Source organism: Scatophagus argus, chromosome 9 (genome assembly GCF_020382885.2).
Source record: "Scatophagus argus isolate fScaArg1 chromosome 9, fScaArg1.pri, whole genome shotgun sequence".
Taxonomy (NCBI): domain Eukaryota; kingdom Metazoa; phylum Chordata; class Actinopteri; family Scatophagidae; genus Scatophagus; species Scatophagus argus.
Genome location: NC_058501.1, coordinates 15856424 through 15875787, shown reverse-complemented (window position 1 = coordinate 15875787; position 19364 = coordinate 15856424). Strand labels below are relative to the sequence as shown.

General features: G+C 40.3%; 2 protein-coding genes and 1 long non-coding RNA gene across 3 annotated transcripts; all 3 read left to right on the top strand.

Moving 5' to 3' along the window:
• The first annotated feature begins 430 nt into the window (after positions 1-430).
• ca14 (carbonic anhydrase XIV) lies at positions 431-14140 on the top strand. Its single transcript, XM_046400692.1, has 11 exons — positions 431-525; positions 806-829; positions 4662-4841; positions 5092-5237; positions 7217-7312; positions 7464-7530; positions 7973-8130; positions 8982-9108; positions 10426-10449; positions 10603-10687; positions 13366-14140. The coding sequence occupies exons 1-11, from the start codon at positions 456-458 to the stop codon at positions 13475-13477; spliced, it is 1089 nt and encodes a 362-aa protein (XP_046256648.1). The 5' UTR covers positions 431-455; the 3' UTR covers positions 13478-14140.
• A 405-nt stretch (positions 14141-14545) lies between these two features.
• Positions 14546-15839, top strand: LOC124065369. The gene is made up of 2 exons (XM_046400693.1): positions 14546-14670; positions 14890-15839. Exon 2 carries the CDS (start codon positions 14902-14904, stop codon positions 15433-15435), a length of 534 nt encoding a protein of 177 aa, XP_046256649.1. The 5' UTR covers positions 14546-14670; positions 14890-14901; the 3' UTR covers positions 15436-15839.
• A 1714-nt stretch (positions 15840-17553) lies between these two features.
• Positions 17554-18562, top strand: LOC124064906. The gene is made up of 2 exons (XR_006844334.1): positions 17554-17691; positions 17907-18562. It is a non-coding gene; the product is annotated as an uncharacterized LOC124064906 (long non-coding RNA).
• Positions 18563-19364: the final 802 nt, after the last annotated feature.

The window sequence follows — 19364 nt, the reverse complement described above, 5'->3', positions numbered from 1 at the left end:
CTGTTTGCCTCTTTCATATTCACTCTCCTTCAGTCCTATTGCCATTTTTGTTCCCCATTGTTCCCGTGCAGTAACCTCCTTTTCACTGCAGCGTCCCTCTCTCCACTCTGTCGGCCTCACTTGTGGCATGGTCTCTCACTGATTTCTCCCCACCTCTGCCCCCTCTTTCTCTCCTTTCTTTTCATACTTTCGTCTGTCTGTTGCTGAGATCCGTTCTGGTGTCCTGAATGCTAGAGGGAAGCCAGCCTGCAACATCCACACTGTTAAACAGAGCTGTGGCAGGTGGGATCGCTGGACCCAGTCAGTTTCCCTCCCCTTCCCTCTCTCCCTCTCCCTCTCTCTCTCTCCCTCTCTCTCTCCCTCTCTCTCCCTCTCCCTCTCTCTCTCTCTCTCATTTGTTCCTCATCTCTTCGTCCACTTTTATTCATTTCTGTGTTTGGGTAAGGAGGGCTAACATGGACTCTTTGTGTCTTTTTATTCTCCTAATACTTCAGTGTTTGCAGCGGACAACTGCCCCTGCTGCTGGTAAGATTTTAATTAACTCAGATTTGTTTTGTTTTGATATGGGTGTTTCACTGTGTTGCTGTAGTGGAGCAGTAGTAAAATGGGATAAGCAGTATTTGCGGATTGTTGTGCTTAAGAATTAACAACTCACAACAACATTAGTGATGTGATTAGTGATGAAAACACAGCATATAAAGTAAAGTAAAATGTGCAGTGAAGTATGTGAAATATGTAATATTTAAATCACAAATATGACACTTTAAACTGGCTAAAGTAAGATTTTTTAAATTTTCTTTTTCAGAGGAAATTACCTGGACATACACTGGTAAGTCTGAGTTTATGCTTTAAGTAAAATCTCATGGAAAAGAAATTCAAAGTGCAGCAGAGAGTGAAAACAAAACTAAAAAAAAACAACAACAACAACAAAAAGGGCACCACACAGAGAATGGATGATAATCTGGAGATGTTTCTATGTCACCTATAATGAATAATCTGCTGACTGTTAAGAGCTTCATAGACCAGGAGCAAAATCATGAAGTCAATTCTGTAATAAACAGGAAGTGGAGACATTTGGTATAACTGATTTTTTTTGTTGTTGTTCTAGTCAAATCTCATAGTGTTTAATAACAAAGACATGAATTTTTCCAATTCTGCTACCTGAATGAAACTACGCACACGCAGCATTATAACTATCATAAAAGCGTCTATAAATTGGGTAGGATTGGTCCCTTTACACCCCTCACATCTCCCAGTCCTTCTCCTTCTGTTTTCCTCTACTTCCATGTCTGTCTGTATTAGTTACAGTTCAACAAGCTGGCATGAGCACAGCAGTCACACTGAGATGATGAAGGGTTGGTGGGAGATGGAGAGGAAGAAAGCAAGGAAAAGGCCGACAGAGAGGCAGGCAGAGTGGAGGCAGGTGCATGAGGATGAGGCTGTTGGACAGAAAGAGGGAGATGGGACGGGATGAAGCAAAAGCATACCAAATCATGCCCTTATTGTTGCAGTGCACAATAACTTATGTGTTTATTGTGTTGTGGACACACACTGGCTGCCTATGCTGTGGACAATGACATTGTGGGAATGAATGGGGCGCACAGACCACCACTCTCTGCATGCATTCAGGAGTGCAACACCAATGTAGAGTACATACAGAAAAGACAGCAAACTGTAGAGGCTGTGCCTGGAGCAAGCTGGTGTCTACATGCAGGCCATTTAGGCTTTATTATAGTAGGTAAAGAGGCCAGTGTCTGGTCCAGAAACATGCGCTCTAATCTTAGACTAGTAGCCAGTTGCATGTGTTGCATTCAGATACATTTAAATTCTCCATTTGTCGTGAATTTTCAAAATAAAAGTCAATGTAATTCACAGACAGAGTTTGAATGAGTCAGTGTGTGTGTGTGTGTGTGGTATGTTGTGCGACACGGCATCGCATGATGTGGCCGTTGCCGAGCTGTTTGCTGAAGTGGAAAGTAATTTTTGTTATGCACAATATTTTTGTCACACGAAAGAGCAGAATTACACGCTTTCAGAGATGCTCCTTTCCATGAGAGATGAGAGAGTTATGTAAAGTAATCAAGGGAAGGTTAGTCTCATGTTCCATCAGTCCTTCATCATGTCTGAGTGAGTGAATCTGCATATATGTGTGTGTGTCTTTGTTCCTGGCTGTATTCAGGACAGGGGTAGCATGCTAGGGAGAGGGAGAGCAGGCGCAGAGGGTTAGAATTTTCGGCCTCCCGTTGCTATGGTGACCTCCATGTCGACCAATGGAGGGGCCGCGGGACTCACTTTTGAAGTTGGGTCGCGGTGCGGGGCTTTGCTGTGGAAAGAAGTGAGGGGTAGGGGGCAGAGAGGAGATTAGAAGGGCAAGGTGGGGGTTGCAGGCAGTGGGAGAAGAGATGTGGTATGTGTTTACATCAGTAATGTTAAGAGCCCTCCTTACATTGTGTGTGCGTGTTTGTGTGTGTGTGCAGAGAGAGAGAGAGAGAGAGAGAGAGAGATGATCGTAGGGACAACCAGGCCTGTTGCACTTACTGTATTTATGTAGAAGAAGTGTTTCATCTGAACAGGTTAAGACCATGTTAAGACCATGATGTGTTACAGTACTGCATTAAGTCTCATCTCTGTTTTTTAACAGAAATATGCTATATGCTCGAATTTTAACATTTGCAAAACATGCAACAGCAAATCTATCATTGAATACTCTCATTGGACTCACCTTTGTGTGTGTGTGTGTGTGTGTGTGTGTGGGTGTAAAACATGTCAGTGCTGTGCTTATTTTCTAAAGCATTCCTGTCCTTGCAATTGAAATTCAGATTCTTCGACTCACTTGTCACTCTTTTTCTTTCAGACACCGCCTTTTTTTTCCATTTCTTTTATTATGCAATTGGGGAGACCAGTTTCTCTTTTACTCAGTGAATCAGGGCCTCAGTCGCTCTCCCCTCCTGCAGTCCTGCAGTTTCTCAATATTTCTCTGTCTGGCTTTTAATTAAATTCTTCTGTTTCACATCAACTGACATATGATAACAGTGTTTCTAAGAATTTAAAGTATAGAGGATATTATGCTATAGTAGTATACAGTAAGTATACATTAGCTGATATTGGACAGCAGTAAACGACCTGCTACATGCAGCAGATGCTTACAGTAACCTGACTGTAAGCATCATGTTGTGTTACGTTATGTTCTGTACTGTCTTTCTAAGAGTACAGATTTTCTAAACATTTGTTATTATTATCATTTAATCATTAAGTGGGTATTAATTATTTTTCAAACACTGAATTTGCCACTCAGGATTCACACTTGTAATCCTGTATGTTTGATATATGTGGGAACCATATAAAATTGAAATAGGAGGTTAATCATCAGTGTTACGACCACAAAAAAATGCAGCTTTTTTTTTATGTCTTTGCCTTCAATAAGCAATTCTTTTATCAAGACAACATCCAGTTTCAAAATTCTGATTACGCGTTACAGTAGTCTAAAATGAAAATACAGTAATTACATTTGTTTGCAATGTCTGCGGGAACTCAAGAATAGTGTTTATATTTTGAAAAAAAAATAAACAGAGCAGAAAAGAAAAGTTACAACTGTTGTAAATGAAGAATAATCTTGATTAATGACAATTTCTTTTTTATTTACAGAGGAAATAATTTCTCATGTCAGAGATAGAAAAAAAAACATTGCTTGCTTCTGTGTTGATGAAAAATAAAAAGTTACATTTTGTGACCAGATTTTACAGGTATTTATTAAGCTAAATTACATTTTAGTATACAGTTTTGTAACACCTTTGAGACCTACACCCCATGAGGTTGATATATTACTGTGTTTTAACTACAACGATACTGAGGACACCAGAATATTAATTTAGTTCTATTCAGTTTATTTATATAGTGCAGTTATCTCATGACACTTTCCAATTAGAGCAGTTCTAAACCAAACTCTTTAATTTGATTTTTAGAGAGACCCAACAAAACCCCCATGAGCAAGCTCTTGGCGACAGTGACGAGGAAAAACTTCCTTTAAGAAGGCAGAAACCTCGGAGCAGACCCCGGGTCAGTGTGGGCGGCCATCTGCCTTGACCGGTTGGGTTGTTGTTGTGAGAGAGAGAGAGAGAGTGTGGGGGTAGATAGACAAAGGTGCATAACAGCAGCGATAACAACAGAGTATTGGAATGACAGTGACAGTATTAATAATGATGCTTTTGATAGTAGTAGTAATAATGATGCAGAAATATAACAGAATCGTACAGTATTACTAGGATAATACTGTACAACCAAGGCTGGAAGAGGTGACGTGAGGCTGAAGTCACAACGAGTATTTATTATTGCCTACTCAGTAAAGAGCCTGGGTCACCTGCTTGAGTGTGATTTCAGTTTTGGTGTTGACGGTCTGCTCCAGAGCAGCTTTCATTCAGTAGAGTCGGTCACAGACTTGCTGTATAAATGGCTTTCATCGGCCCGCTCGATCAAACCTCAAACCTCATATCACACATTTTTAGACATTCAGTATCATTACCACCATCAGGCTGTGAATAGGAGGAGTAATTGTCTTGTTTAATTAGAGACTGATCAATGGAGGCTTTTCACTAAATAACTGGGAGTCAGTGGCCTGTGTGAACAGGGTGACATCGTTGTTTCTGTTTTTTCTCCTGTCAAAGGCTTGGTGGGTCAGTCTGAGTGGTTGCAGTATTTCCCCGACTGTGGTGGGACTGCTCAGTCCCCCGTTGATGTGGTAACCACCCAGACTAAATATGACCCCGGTCTGATGCCTCTGACCCCACTGGGCTACAGTCAGCATGGCTACAAGCCCTTCACTCTCTACAATAACGGACACACAGGTAAATATGGCAGCCAGCTGTTCTCTTCCAGGTATCCCAGCAGCCTTACGGTTGATCTGTTTATACTGCACCATCCTCACATGTAACCTAGCAGCAAACCTTTTATACCCAGTTCAATTCATATTTTAAGATTTTTTTTCCTATTCACTCTAAAGAAAAATTCTCATCACATGCCTGCATAGTATTTCACGTTCAGTCCGAGTCCATGATTTTAGAGAGTCAGTGTTTGTCTTGTCGTTCTCTCCATCAGCGGTAATCGAGTTGCCAGACTGGATGGGACTGGGGGGGCTGCCCTGGCTCTTTACAGCTGCACAAATGCACCTCCACTGGGGCAGCGGCGGCCCAAGTCACGGGGGCAGCGAACACACCATCAACGGGCTGAGTGCGGATGCAGAGGTATGTTTAAACACAGCTTGCTGTAAACATTAAAGTGACGAGCGTGTGGCAAATCGCAGCCAGTTGTTGTGAAATCTGTAAAGGGCAATCAAGGTCATATGACGAGATAGTCATAGTTTTCTAAGAAAGCCAGGATTTTATACAAGTAAGAAGTGAGAGTGTACCTCTTGTGAATCTAACAATTCTGATGGTATTTAAATTGAAGAAAAAGTCACTCTGAATCAAGACTGATGACTGAGATTGGGTGACCTGCATCCACAGGAATCTGCTTTCTGTTCATTGTTGGGAAGGAGAAAATGATGAGTTTTTAATAATACCAAGTTATGAGGTGACATTTGCGCAAGTAAAAGATTGGAATAATATGTTGTGGAAATAATGCTTTACTGGTGATGGCCCAGCATGACGATAGGCCACACCATCGAGGCACGAATACACGAAGAGAGACTAAAGGGCATATACTGTCAGGATGCCACACATTTAACTTCATGACTTTTGGGGATATGTGAGATTTAATGGAGCCTTTATGATCATACAAAGAATTAACAGCAGATTGGTAATGGATTACGGTGCAGATTTTATCAGTGTATGAATACATTTCTGCAGGACATCCACAAGCATACACACAAGGTGGAGAGAAAGGAAGCTCCCAAGCTCATGTTGACTTGAACATTTATACTCATGCAAGGGTCAGCAATGCAAAATTATGTGAAAACATAATGACAGAAACTTCTCTTGACTTTTGTTCACAGTACTGTGAGCACAAATTGTGTATTAATGCACAGCTGGAAATAGTCCCTAAAAAATGCATTGTTTATCTCTGTTCCAGTAGCATTTGATAAAAGTGACGGTGCTCACCTATCTTAGGAAACTGATATATAATAATATAATAAAAATAAATAATAATAAAAATAATAATAATTATAATAATTAAAAATTAAACAACAACCAACAATTGGTCTCATCTATTAGTTGCTCGACAGAAAATTATTACTATTATCACTATTATGATTGTTAATTCATCATTTCTGTCATCTTTCCAACAGAAATGCCAAACATTATTTGTTATCATATATATATATATATATATATATATATATATATATATATATACTGAATACTTTCAGGCTTTTGACTGATAATGCAAGAAAACTGAAAACATAACCGTATCCTCTGAACTAACATGTTGTTTTGTTGTCTTAAAATCTTGGGTTTACATTCAGAAACTGAAGTCGTTTTCTTTCTGGCTTGCGTCTTGCTTTCTTGGTCTTGTCTTCTGTCTTCTGTGACTATAGCCCTCTTTTTACCTCTTACTTTCTTTCTCTCTCACACACACACAAATCTGTTATAGCTGAGTGAGCTTGGATCCCTGTTCTGGTTTAGTCTGGGATAGAACTGGAAACACTGAACACACTGAACTCATGTCCTGTAGCTGAGAGAGGAATGCCGGGACAGAAGAGCAACAGCAGAGAAAGTTTTCTGTTCATAAAGATCAAATTGAATTGTAAATGACTGAATAACCTAAAAGAGCAGAAAAAGAACAAAGTACTCGGGGACAGTAAGCTCACTTCCTGTCCATCTGTCAGGTCCAGGTATGCCAACACACCAGTTCCTTCAGGGGTGAGCGGTTGGAGACGAGGAGGCGTGAGGGAATTTAAGCGGATTAAAAAGACAAAAATCATGTAGAGTCAATGAAATGATGCAAAAAAAGGACACAAACAAGATCGAGGAGAGGACAAATTTGTCAAAAAACAGGACCTGTCATGTGTGGTGCTGTTATTACATAATGAGGCAATTAAGCTCTTCCTCAATCACATCAGATTCCTCTGACTCTTTTTTTCTTCAGTCACATTCTGCGTGGAAACTCAGCTTTCTCTCTCCAAGTCTCTCCCTCCCGTTGCCCTTTTTTCTTTAACCCTCAACTGCCACGAAAGGAAACCAGGACGTCTTTCTTCCTCTAACGGTGTTCTTCCTCCCTCCAGCTGCATGTGGTGCACTACAACTCTGAGCTCTACCCCAACATGTCCACTGCCATGACACAGAGGGACGGCTTGGCCGTTTTGGGAATTCTCATCGTGGTGATTAAACAATACCAATAAACAGTAGAAATGTTATGCTAATGATTATTAAATTAGGAAATAATAATAAAAAAAGTAACGGTTTTACACTTTAGTTGGAGAATTTTTAAGCAATGTAATAAACAGTTAAGCCTGAGTTTTGGTGTCCCAGACGGGTGAGGAGACAAACCCGGCATTCAACAACATCCTCAACTACCTGAGCCGCGTCAGACATGCTGGTAAGTCTGACCTTGAAATTCACATATTCACATTTTGCATACACCTCCTTAACATTTTCTTATAATTGAATAATTTAGGAATGTGTTTTCTTCTGAATCAAACACTGTTTATAAGAGTTTGTGAATACTTTGGATCATTTTTGCTGTTTGCGGCATTTCCTTTTTTGGACTGTAAAATTAGATTGGTTCCCCACCTTCTCCAGTCACAGCTCACTGAAAATGTTCACAATTAGAAGTAAAACATAAGAAAGAAAAAACATGTTGCTCTGGCAGTTTAAGATGGAACAACAACAGAGGGATAAAAACAGCACAGTTATTCAGTCTGTTTTATTTCTGTGGGGGGCTGCTTCAACCAAAAAAAAAAAATATGAAATTTAGCTCAATCAGTAGTACCTTCGACAACTCACATAATATTTTTTCTCCTCCTTGCGCTCACTGGCAGATCAGAAGGTGTCCATCCCAGCCTTTGACATCCAGTCCCTGCTCCCGAAGGATCTGGAACGCTACTACCGCTACAACGGCTCCCTAACGACACCTCCCTGCTACCAGAGTGTGATCTGGACTCTATTCCATGAGAGAGTTCAAATCTCCAAGGCACAGGTGAAGTTGAGACACTCAGACTCATCTAAAGTAGATGCCACATACATTAATTTTTTTTAACAACAACAGCAACACCCAGCAGAGGAACACCTAACTGTGAATTGGTCTTACACAGTCTGGTGATGTGAATATTTTCACTCTCGTTACCGTCAACATATCTAAACCAAAGCAGTCACGCTTAACTTCAACAGAAAATTGATGCAATCACCAAATTATTTGATCATTTCAAACTGCAGCTGCTAATTACTGCCCTCCTACGCTCTATTATCAAATCACCAAAGAGCTTATTATTTCCCACTTTCTAGACAGAATGCTCTTATGTTGTTATAAGAAGTGAAAATATATAATAGATAATCCTGCATCAATCATTGATGTAGCACACTGCACTGCTGGCATTTTGGGATTTGCTGCCACGTTTGCTGTTGATTCACCCAACAATCTTCTTAGTGGTAGATTTCATCTTACGAAATCTTTTATAGTAATCCCTGTTTTCAGACTGTATGACATTAGTATAACGCAGAAGTAACACCATGAAGAAAACAGCTGCATTTTGATGTACATCTTCAGACTCAGGTTGAATCTACAGGATCGAGTCAGTATGTGAAATGACTCGTACGTCTATTTATTAAATTAATGTAATCATTATGTAGGAATTTAAAATAAACTAATATTTAAACCGTCCTCATTTGCACCAGAAAAGAAATTACTCACTGATTAAATTTACTCTGTGCCTTTTACTGTATTTGAGCTACTGATAAACCTGTCACTTTAATGCCAGGCTGTTGACTTTCACTTTCTGTTTTAAGTTTCAAAGAGTTTCTGTTTTTTCTCCATCTGTCTCTCCACTGCAGCTGCTGAAGATGGAGACAATACTTTACTCCACCAGAGCTGAAGAAGCAGACAGGATGCTGCTGCAGGACAACTACCGCGCCACACAGCCGCTAAACCACAGGGTCGTCTTCACCTCCTTCACTGCAGGTCAGACAGACAGAGAATGTCGTTATAAAACATGACACCCACTCGCCCATGTTGACTGCCGACATGAAAAGATAAACACATGCTGTAATATATGAAGTTACTGAGGAAATATCCAAGTGCTTAAGTGCTTAAGTCCAACATTAAAAATATTAATCAAGTAAAAGTATTCTTTAGGAAAATACACGTACTGTATTACAAGTAAAAGTACAGAAACTGTACTGTTATACATCAGATCATTAGATAATTACTACATTAAGATAATAATTTAAAAGCAGTATTTTACCGTTGTAGATGGTTCAGGTGGAGCTAATTCTTAAAGGTTTCTAACCGATGTTTATTGTAATTGGACTGATTATTTTCTCCATAAATTGATTATTTGGTTTGTAAAAATAATAACAACAATAAAATAGTAAGAAATCCTGTCCCAGATAAAGCGTCCAGTGTCCAAGTCCAACCAGTTGTACAAAGTTCCAAACTATTAAATATAAATCATTAATCACAATAAATACATGTATTATTGTGCAATTATTTAATTGCAGTTATGTGCAAAAAAGATGAAGTTTCAAAAGGTCACTGACAAACTGCTGTGAACTCCAGTGTTTCACCCCAGCAGCACTTCTGCCTTATTGGATTTTGATGCCAGCATGCTGCTCATAAGGCAAACCGCAACAACAAGGCAGTGGGTGGCCATGTAGACCAAAGCTAGCAATTAGCACAACCCATGCAGAGAGTGAAGAGTGGAATGTGGAGAGAAATGTAAGAATATTGAGGATTACTGATGACTTTGTTCAAGGGAAAAAAGCCTTTGGAGAGAGAGAGAGAGTGAGAGAGAGAGAGAGAGAGAGAGAGAGAGAGAGAGTGAGAGAGAGAGAGAGAGGGGGAGAGAGAGAGGTGGAAATAGAGGCAGAGTGGTGGAAAAGCATGGGAGAGCAGTGTTTGTTTGTGAGCTGATTAGAGAAAAGGATTTGCAAAAACGAAACACTGACTCCATTGTTGTCACACGAGTCCAACTGAGAAAAAGGGAGAGGAAAAAAGAGACACAGAGAAGTGAAAGAGGGTGACAGAGGGGTAGACAAAGACAAAGGAGAAAGAATTTGTGTAAAGTGCTCATTGTTGTGAGTGACTGAACTGGAAGGCCTGTGATATCAGCACTGCTGTCAAAGGCAGCGAGACTGACTAGACATAAAATTTTAAAAGAGCTGAACAGCAGATTCTGCTTAGATAAACCAATAAACCGATGTGTAAGAGCTGTCTGACATAAAGATAAAATCTGCAGTTATGTTTCTAATGACTGATTCAGTCTTGTATTTGTTTCAGAATCAGGGAAGGAGCTTTCCTCTGGTAAGACAGCATGTGATTTTCCTGCACGTTTTTTGCATTAAACAGTTACAGTCCTGATGACGCTACTGATGATCCCATCAGAACCCTGAACAATTGAACTGCTCTGGTTCACTGCTGTGATGTAGGAGGTTTCTCTGTGTTTTTATTCTGCAGGTGAAGTCACAGCCATAGTAATAGGAGTGATGTGCGGCTGTGTAGGCCTGGCAGTGATCGTTCGTTTCATCGTGAAGACGATACGGTAAGGAGCTTTGCCATGTTAATCGGTCCTGTCAGGCGCCTGTTTGCCGGCAGACACTGACGGGCACCTCTCTGCTGCTGTTCTGCTTTAACTGGGGTGATCTGCAGAAAGTGTGGGAGCTGTCACTGTGGAAGAATCCGGACTCTTCTCATTCTCCACCTCCTATCTCTCGACAGATTTTTTACACTGCTCCACCGTGAAACAGTCGTGGTAAACAGGTGGTTTACCTGATCTCAGTACTGACAGGGATGCACAACTAGCACTGACAGTGTTGTTTTTGTGACTTCTTATTCTTCTTCATGTGCTTGGCAGATAAACCTTAAGCGCAGATCTTGGATTAATACCATGAAAAACAAAGGATTACTGCAGAAAACAGGGAACATAATGTCACATTTTAATTGGTACTGAATTACTATTTTACTTGACGGAAAACCAAAGCTGAAAAAGAAGCCCTGTGAACCCACAGCCAAGTGTGTACACTGCGGGAACATTTGAAATTAACGTTGAAAACCCAAAAGAAATTAGAAGTCTGCCCCGTAAGCTTCCATGACTGATTTTGTCCTATGACAGATATATTGGCCTTGTTATGTGGGCTCTCATGGAAATGTCAGTAAATCCTCTTTGTAAGGTTTCGCCATAAAAGTTTAACGCAACCCCTAAGATCAGCGCTAAGGATAATCTGACTCTCTGACTCTCTGCTGCAATAACATGGCTCTTTCCCAATACTCTTATTATTTTCTCTCACTGACTGATGAAAGTGTGTGGTGGGTTTCCCCCTGTGTCCCACCAGCCAGTGATTCAACATTTCTTAGTTCACATGTTCTGCATGCTCTCTATGTGTTATCTCAGACTCTCAAGGACAAAAATATTATTTTAATAGTTGCATGTGTGAGACCTTTGATTCCTGTAATCTTCTCTCTGTGATCGATCTTAAACCCGAGATTACAGAAGAAGTATGAAGCTGCTCATTAGCCTGGGTGTGTCTTGGATCCTCGTCAGCCTTCAGGGGGCCCCTACATCCCACTTTGGGAACCACTGGCTTTCATAATGTCAATCAGCTCTGTGCAATTATTTTAAAATGTCACCTCCGATCCTTCCATCTAATGAAAAATGTTATCTCTTATACCTTCTCTGTTTTTGGTCATGTGATTCTGTCTTTTGATCTGTGGCAGCTCTACCTCTAGCTGGGATGTCCTACCCAGTAACCGGCCTGCTCCCATGCCAAGGTCACTGTTCAAAACCTTGACTGTTCAAAACCTTGATTTCTTGAGTTCTTGATTGACTTGATTTCTAAGAGTTAGATTCCTGACCACATCTCTTTGCATTAACCACCCATTCACAGTAACTTATCCTCCTGGGCTAAACTTTAACACCTCTATCACGTATTAGCGCTTACAGAACTTCCGCAAAGAAATTCAGTAGCGAAATAGCATTACATAAATTTATTACAAATCACAATTCCTATAGTGTTGTCTGTGCTACATTCTTTAACATCAGTGTATACTAAGAAAGATAATCTTTTAAAGGGACAGTTCACCCCAAAATCAAAAATACGTACTTTTTCTCTTACCTGTAGTGGTATTTATCCATCTAGATTCTTTGAGCTGCTGAGGTTTGGAGATATCAGCTGTAGAGATGTCTGCCTTCTCTTCAATATAATGTAACTAGATGACACTTTTATACATTTGTACTCAAACTCAACAGCAATGTCTTTTCCCGAAATCGTGATCTGGTTAATCCACACACCTTGCTGTGAACAGTTTCATGGAGGAACTATTTTCTTTCAATCAAACTACACCTGACAGAAGAAAACTTTGTGACAAGGCGAGACGTACACATTAATGGTGTCATCCTTGGCTGCATTGCAGTGATACTTAGCTTAGTCGGCTAACGTCTCATTCATGTTCCATAGTTCCTGCATAAAACTGCTCACAACAAGGTCTGTGTATTATATGAGTAACCACGTCATGATTCCTGGGCACAAATTACTGGTGAGTTTGTCAAAATATTTTTTGGGGGAATTTGAGCACCACAAGTCCAATTCTGCAACTCCAATACCAAAACACACTAGATGGATAAATGGCACTACAGGTAGAGGAAAAATATGTAATTTTGATTTTATGGTGCACTGTCCCTTTAATCCTGAAGTTTCAGGCGTTTTGTTAGCTGGCTGTTGATGCAGTGCACCGACAGTGTAACTCACAATGTTCACTGGATGCACACATGACATGTTCCTTGGCTTTGTCGCAGCTTCGGTTTTTCATGTCGGAGCATGAAGCAAGTCTGTGAAAGCAACTCAAAACTGTATTGGACAACTGGCTGCTAAAGAACAAATGTTCTGCTATTCAAATGCAATCAAACTGCGGCGGAGGCGTGATGCAGCCACATCCAGTGGACATCCACATTAATGCATTTCGTCCTTCTTGTACTAATTTACACGCTTAATTATCATATACAGTGTCTAAGTCTTGGTGAGCTAAAACATTTTGTCATGTTTAAACCATCTTATGGTGGTAACATTTAGGGCTTCACTAGTTACCTTATGGTCCTACACGTATGCACAACCCTCCCTGTATTCTTGAACAAACGAGGACCTCTGCTGGAGAACCTGTAAAACTACACTGACAGCATATCTGTATCATATTTAGTAGGAATGATTCCTCCCTTTGATGTTTCAGGATGAAGGAACCAGAGAAAGCAAAAGAGAAAAAACAAGATGTGGCTCTGAACGCAACCTCTGAAGGGGAAAAGAAAGAAGAACCCTCACCGTCTCCTCAAACTGAGCCCTAGCTGGCAGCACAGTTCACTCTTGGGTTTGTCCAGACATTCACAAACGCATTTAAAAACCACAGTGGTCACAGGACAAATCACCTGCTGTCCGATCACAAAACTATTTAAATTTTTTTTTTTCCTCACCCAAATTCAGTGATGTTGGCAGTCTTGTTATCAGACAGTTTTTCTGGTTTGCACATGAAGCACTTGGTTTAAATATTTGCTGGCTCTTGTAACACCTGGGATGTGTGATCGGTTCATGTAAATACTTTGTATGATATATTTTGTTGTTTTTGTTATTGTTTATTTGTTTCACATTGTTCATCCTGCCTTGAAACACACGCACACCGCACTGTATGAAATGTGAATTCATACCCAATGTAATATTAGATTTTTCTTTTCCCCCCATTGCACAGTTTGGTATTAAAATACACAGGAGAGCCTATCAAATTAATTCTGAAGCCATTTAATATATAATACATATAAACTGATGCTGTCCAAACATGAGCTGAACTCAGCTGAACACACTATGTTGTAAATGGATGAGTTATATTTATGTACATGTTAGAAAAGATACTTTGGTGCCATATGTCATCTTTGTCTGATTATTGTTTTCTTTTTTCTTTTTTTTTTTTTTTGCTGTAAATAGGTCATCAATGTGGGCACCCCATTAAAATACTTGAATGGCTATGCTACCTGCTTTGACTTCTTTATTGTGAGTGATAATATCTGGATCGGGTCACATTAAAAATTCACCACCTCCTCCTCAAAACATTTAGGCGGATCCTCTACAGCTGAGACACTGCCCGTCGGTGTGAGTGTGTGATTGTCTGTCGTTGTGTGTCGGGCCCCTGATTGACTGGTGACCATTCCAGGTGTACCCCACCTCTTGCTTGTTGACAGCTGGGATAGGCTCCAGCCCCCTCCCCTACCCTGAGTTCATCAAGACCCATCTCATGTTACATGTGGATGTAATTGTGATGAATATATCCTAATCATTTTTGAACCCCTATCTGATGACCAAAACACAGATATACAAACAAAAGTGCTGTGTTGATGGATTTAAGCAATGCATATGCAGTTCAGGCCACTCCTGCTCACACAGGAAGTGAAATGTGGAACTACAACCGAAGCGCGGTGGAGGAGAGATCACACATTTGGAGCTCTGCAGGTCACTTGAAGCTCACAGAAACCACTGGTGCTGAAACAAGGTAGGGAAGTTCTCTCATTAAGCAGCTGTTTTCTATAACCTTTCTTGGTTTCATGTTTTAAAAAAAAAAACCTGTACAGACAGACAGCTGTGGCTCCATCAAACTCTGTGCACACACTCTTTACTTTATCAGTGTCAAGCGAGTTCTTTGGTAAAACAAAAGAGGGCTGTGGTGAAAGGGTTTAAAGTGTGCTGTTTGTTCTTTGTCATCTCACTGTAGGACTGCTGGGTAATGGCTGCTCTTGGGGCTTTTCTCACTCTCGCCGTCTGTCTCCTGCTGGGTCATCAGACATTTGCTAAAAACAAGTTTCCCTGCCAGCCCTCCAATTGGAACAACGGCTACAACACCTTTCTCAAACGGCACGTTATCTCCGGCATGCCCACTTCTCTCGATCAGAATGAATGGCAGAAGTTCATCAAGGACAATACAGGCTGTGACAGACCAACCCAGTCCTTTCTCTATCCAAAAGACCTGGACAGAGTCAAGGATGTGTGCACAAACGAAGGAGGGGCGACGTATAAGGAGAACCTGTGCATCAGCCGGCAGTCTTTCACTTTTGTCACCGTGAGGAGTGAACCTCGGACATGTGAAATCAGGAGCGTCCGAAAAGAAACCAAACATCTGATCCTGGCCTGTGATCTTCTGGACAACAAGTGCCTGCCAGTCCATTTCGAGGGAAACCCTAAGAACTTAAAACCAAATAACAACGCCAAAGGCTGCCAGGCCCCAGAGACCAACCTCTTGTCTTTGTGTAAGTTTAATTGAAACATTTGCAAACAGACCCACAGCACTCTCAAGCATGAGATGAGCAAATGAGCAATGAATGAAGGCATGTAGGATTTTTTGTAAAGTTTCTATGAGTTACTTATGACTACTCTCTTATGGCTACACGTCTATTTTTTTCTTTTTTTTGCCCTGCACAGGTTTGCATCTTAGAGATATTAGAGTGGTTTGAGCTTCCTCATCTGTCATTAGTCATCAGTTTAGCACATTTTGTTGTAAGTGGATGAGTTATATTTATGTACATGCGATATATTAGAATAAAATCTGTCTTTTTTGTTGTTGCTGTAAACAGTTTGTCAATGTGAGCACCTCATTAAAAATAATTGATTGGATATGTTACCTGCTTTGACTTCTTTATTGTGAGTGATAATATCTGGATCATGTCACATTAAAACGATCACCACCTCCTCTTCACAACATTTAGGTGCATCTTCTACAGCTGAGAAAAGTTGAAAGTACGGTAGGTGTTTATGGTAAGAAGATGCTGAGAACTTCTCCCAAATATCTGTCCAGTAGATCCACTAGAGATCTGAATCATCTCAAACAATCTACTTAACTCTGGATGGAGAACTTTAAAGGTTCATGACAGTTACTGCCTCTTGTCTGGTTTCCGTTTGTAGCAGACTGGACTCAAGTCACACGTGGCTTAAGTCCAAATGAAGATGAATTCGATTGGTATTAAAGTCCTACTTTCTGGAGCCTCATAAAAACTGCTTAATGGCTTGTGACTACAGTTGGACATGAGGCTTCAGACTTTGTCCTGATTCTTATTTTATGCCAGAATTTTAAAAGGGTACAGAAAGAAGAAAGATGGATAAGTGGGACTACTTGGTTTTATTTCATAAAAATTCTCATCCTTTAACTTGTTAAAATTCAGTAAAATTTGCTGAATAGTGTAGTCTTGCTTAGCCTATCTTTGACAGGCACTGGATCTTCACACACAACTTCCTTTGTAGTAACTCTGTATTTGAATGCTTAACCCCAAAGATGGTAAAGTTGTTAAAATGCTTAAGTTTATTTTCTCTGCCTGACATGTAGTTCCTCTCTTTGGTCACGTACACCACTAATATGCAGTTATTAATACACCCTGTTTCTGACTGCTTTTCGCCAGTAGGTTTGAACACTGTGCTGATCCACACTCAACTGTGGCTCTATTCTTGCTCTCAAATATTTTATTCTTACGCGGTCATTCTTTCTTTTCTTCTCACCAATGGTTTATTTTCCACTATAAAGTGCAGATTTGATGCATTTGATTGCCAAGACATAAACATTATAGACAGGTGGATTGATAAACTGTCAAGATGTGTGCTGCTTGGGACATTTTATGCTTTTAGGTGCTCTATAGATGACCTCAAACATAACCCTTTGTACTTACTGTATACCATCAGACTCAGCTCTATACTGTAGATACTGTATCTGAGTGTTTTCTTGCCTTAGCTCTATCAGCAGTTCAGCAACAGCATGTTCTTCCTGAAGTGCCATCTGGACTGTCAGTTTCTTTAACCTCCAGCAGGGTTTTCTTTATGGGTTTGATTGATGTATTTTAAGCTTCAATATACAAGGCACAACCTAATTCATTTCACTATGCAGACTGTGGGAATATTTAACAAAGTCCTTGATGTGTCCCAGGATCAAAATGATCAAAATTAAAATAAACCAGGCAAATCTTTTACAGGCTTGACAAATGCAAAGTTAGAGGATGCTTAATTGAATTAATTTGAAAGGGAAGACATGTTTTTTCCATACTCACTCAGATTAAACTGATTAAGCTATTAATATAAATTGAAAATAAATATTGTTACATGCTCAGTCTAGACCATTTCCTATTGGATTTTTATGTATTTCTCATATTTGTCATGTTTCATTTTATGTGTGGATTGAACAGTGAGGAATATACTGTAGTCATTTTTGAAGCCCTGTCTGATGACCAAAACACACAATAGAAATATATATTACAGTTACCATTTGAAAAAAGGATATACAAACAGCGGTGCTGAGGACAGGACCCTCACAGTCAGCATGCAAAAATAAACTGTAACTGGATTACCTCTCACCATGACTGTTGCTCCAAAGCACAGCCGTGTGGACAGATTAAAGCAATGCATATGCAGTTCAGGCCACTCCCACACACACGTGACGTGAAATGTCGAACTACAACCGAAGCACGGTGGAGTAGACACACATCTGCAGCTCTACAGGTCACTTGAAGCTCACAGAAACCACTGGTGCTGAAACAAGGTAGGGAAGTTCTCTCATTAAGCAGCTGTTTTCTACATCCTCTTTTGGTTTCATGTTTTAAAAAAAACCCTGTACAGACAGACAGCTGTGGCTCCGTCAAACTCTGTGCACACACTCTTTACTTTATCAGTGTCAAGCGAGTTCTTTGGTAAAACAAGAGGGCTGTGGTGAAAGGGTTTAAAGTGTGCTGTTTGTTCTTTGTCATCTCACTGTAGGACTGCTGGGTAATGGCTGCTCTTGGGGCTTTTCTCACTCTCGCCGTCTGTCTCCTGCTGGGTCATCAGACATTTGCTAAAAACGACTTTCCCTGCCAGCGCTCCAATTGGAACAACGGCTACAACACCTTTCTCAAACGGCACATTATCTCCGGCATGCCCACTTCTCTCGATCAGAATGAATGGCAGGCGTTCATCGAGAATCATACAAGCTGTGACAGACCAACCCAGTCCTTTCTCAGTCCACAAGACCTGGACAGAGTCAAGGATGTGTGCACGAACGACGGAGGGGTGACGTATAAGGAGAACCTGTGCATCAGCCGGCAGTCTTTCACTTTTGTCACCGTGAGGATTAATCAGACATGTGGAATCAGGAGCGTCCAAGAAGAAACCAGACATCTGATCCTGGCCTGTGAGGTTCTGGGCAACAACTGTCTGCCAGTCCATTTTGAGGGAAACCCTGAGAACTTACAACCAAATAACAACGCCACAGGCTGCCAGGACCCTAAAGATCACGCTCATAGCTTAACAGTGACGTGGCTCTGGTTGTTAGCTCTTCCTCTTGTTATTATATATGGATATTAGATTACGTTTTAGACTAGTAATAAATCACCAACATATCAGTCATAATGTTTTGAACAATTTCAAATTTTTAACATTTCCTACTATATCATATGCCTGTGCCTGAGTATTTGAGTTTTCTGATGTGCATGCGTCTCAGAAGTAAATTTACTCACCGATTTCTCTTCAGTGTTTCGAATGTGATGCAGATCAACGTAAACACTTAATGCTTATCATAAATCAAGATGTATGTCTAACATAGATTTTATCTGTACATGAAAGATAATCTGCAAACACATCAAGACAAAACCCTCAGGATGCCAACTATAATAACAGATGTGAGCCTAAATTTGTGGATTCAAAGAATTTCCCCTCAGGGATAAATAAAGGAATTTTGATTCTGACTGTGGCTTGATCTCTGAATCGTAAACGTTTTAACGCTTTTATCTGAAACTCACAATTTACGTAAAAACTCCCACCAACTCAGAGCATCAAAGTTTCCAGAACAAAACCATGACCAGTGCTGGGAGGCAGTGATTCACACACAGAAATGCAGAGGAAAACAGTGTGAGGTTTTGATTTTACTGCTTATCGTAACTTCAACAATGACAACTTCAGTGTACTAAACTGAATGTACAGCAGCAAGGTACTTAGAGATACTGACTGATACGCTCAATGTTTTTGAAGATTGGAGCCAAGATCTTTAATGCAGCTATCAACCCAGATTTATTGATTATAATATGACAGGACCTTCACGAGCTGAAACTGTTTTTTGTTTAATTCTAAACTCATTTGGGGGCAGAGCAGAGTAGAGTTAAAAACATTTGGAATACCAGGCCATCTTCATTCATTGATTTATTCATACTGGAGGTCTACATTGACTAATTCTTTATTCTT

Excerpts from the sequence above, each read along its gene's own strand:
- ca14 (XM_046400692.1), top strand. The coding sequence starts at position 456 with ATGGACTCTTTGTGTCTTTTTATTCTCCTAATACTTCAGTGTTTGCAG. Across the intron at positions 526-805 it reads GACAACTGCCCCTGCTGCTG|AGGAAATTACCTGGACATAC; the intron begins GTAAGATTTTAA and ends TTTCTTTTTCAG. Across the intron at positions 10,688-13,365 it reads TTCATCGTGAAGACGATACG|GATGAAGGAACCAGAGAAAG; the intron begins GTAAGGAGCTTT and ends TTGATGTTTCAG.
- LOC124065369 (XM_046400693.1), top strand. The coding sequence starts at position 14,902 with ATGGCTGCTCTTGGGGCTTTTCTCACTCTCGCCGTCTGTCTCCTGCTG.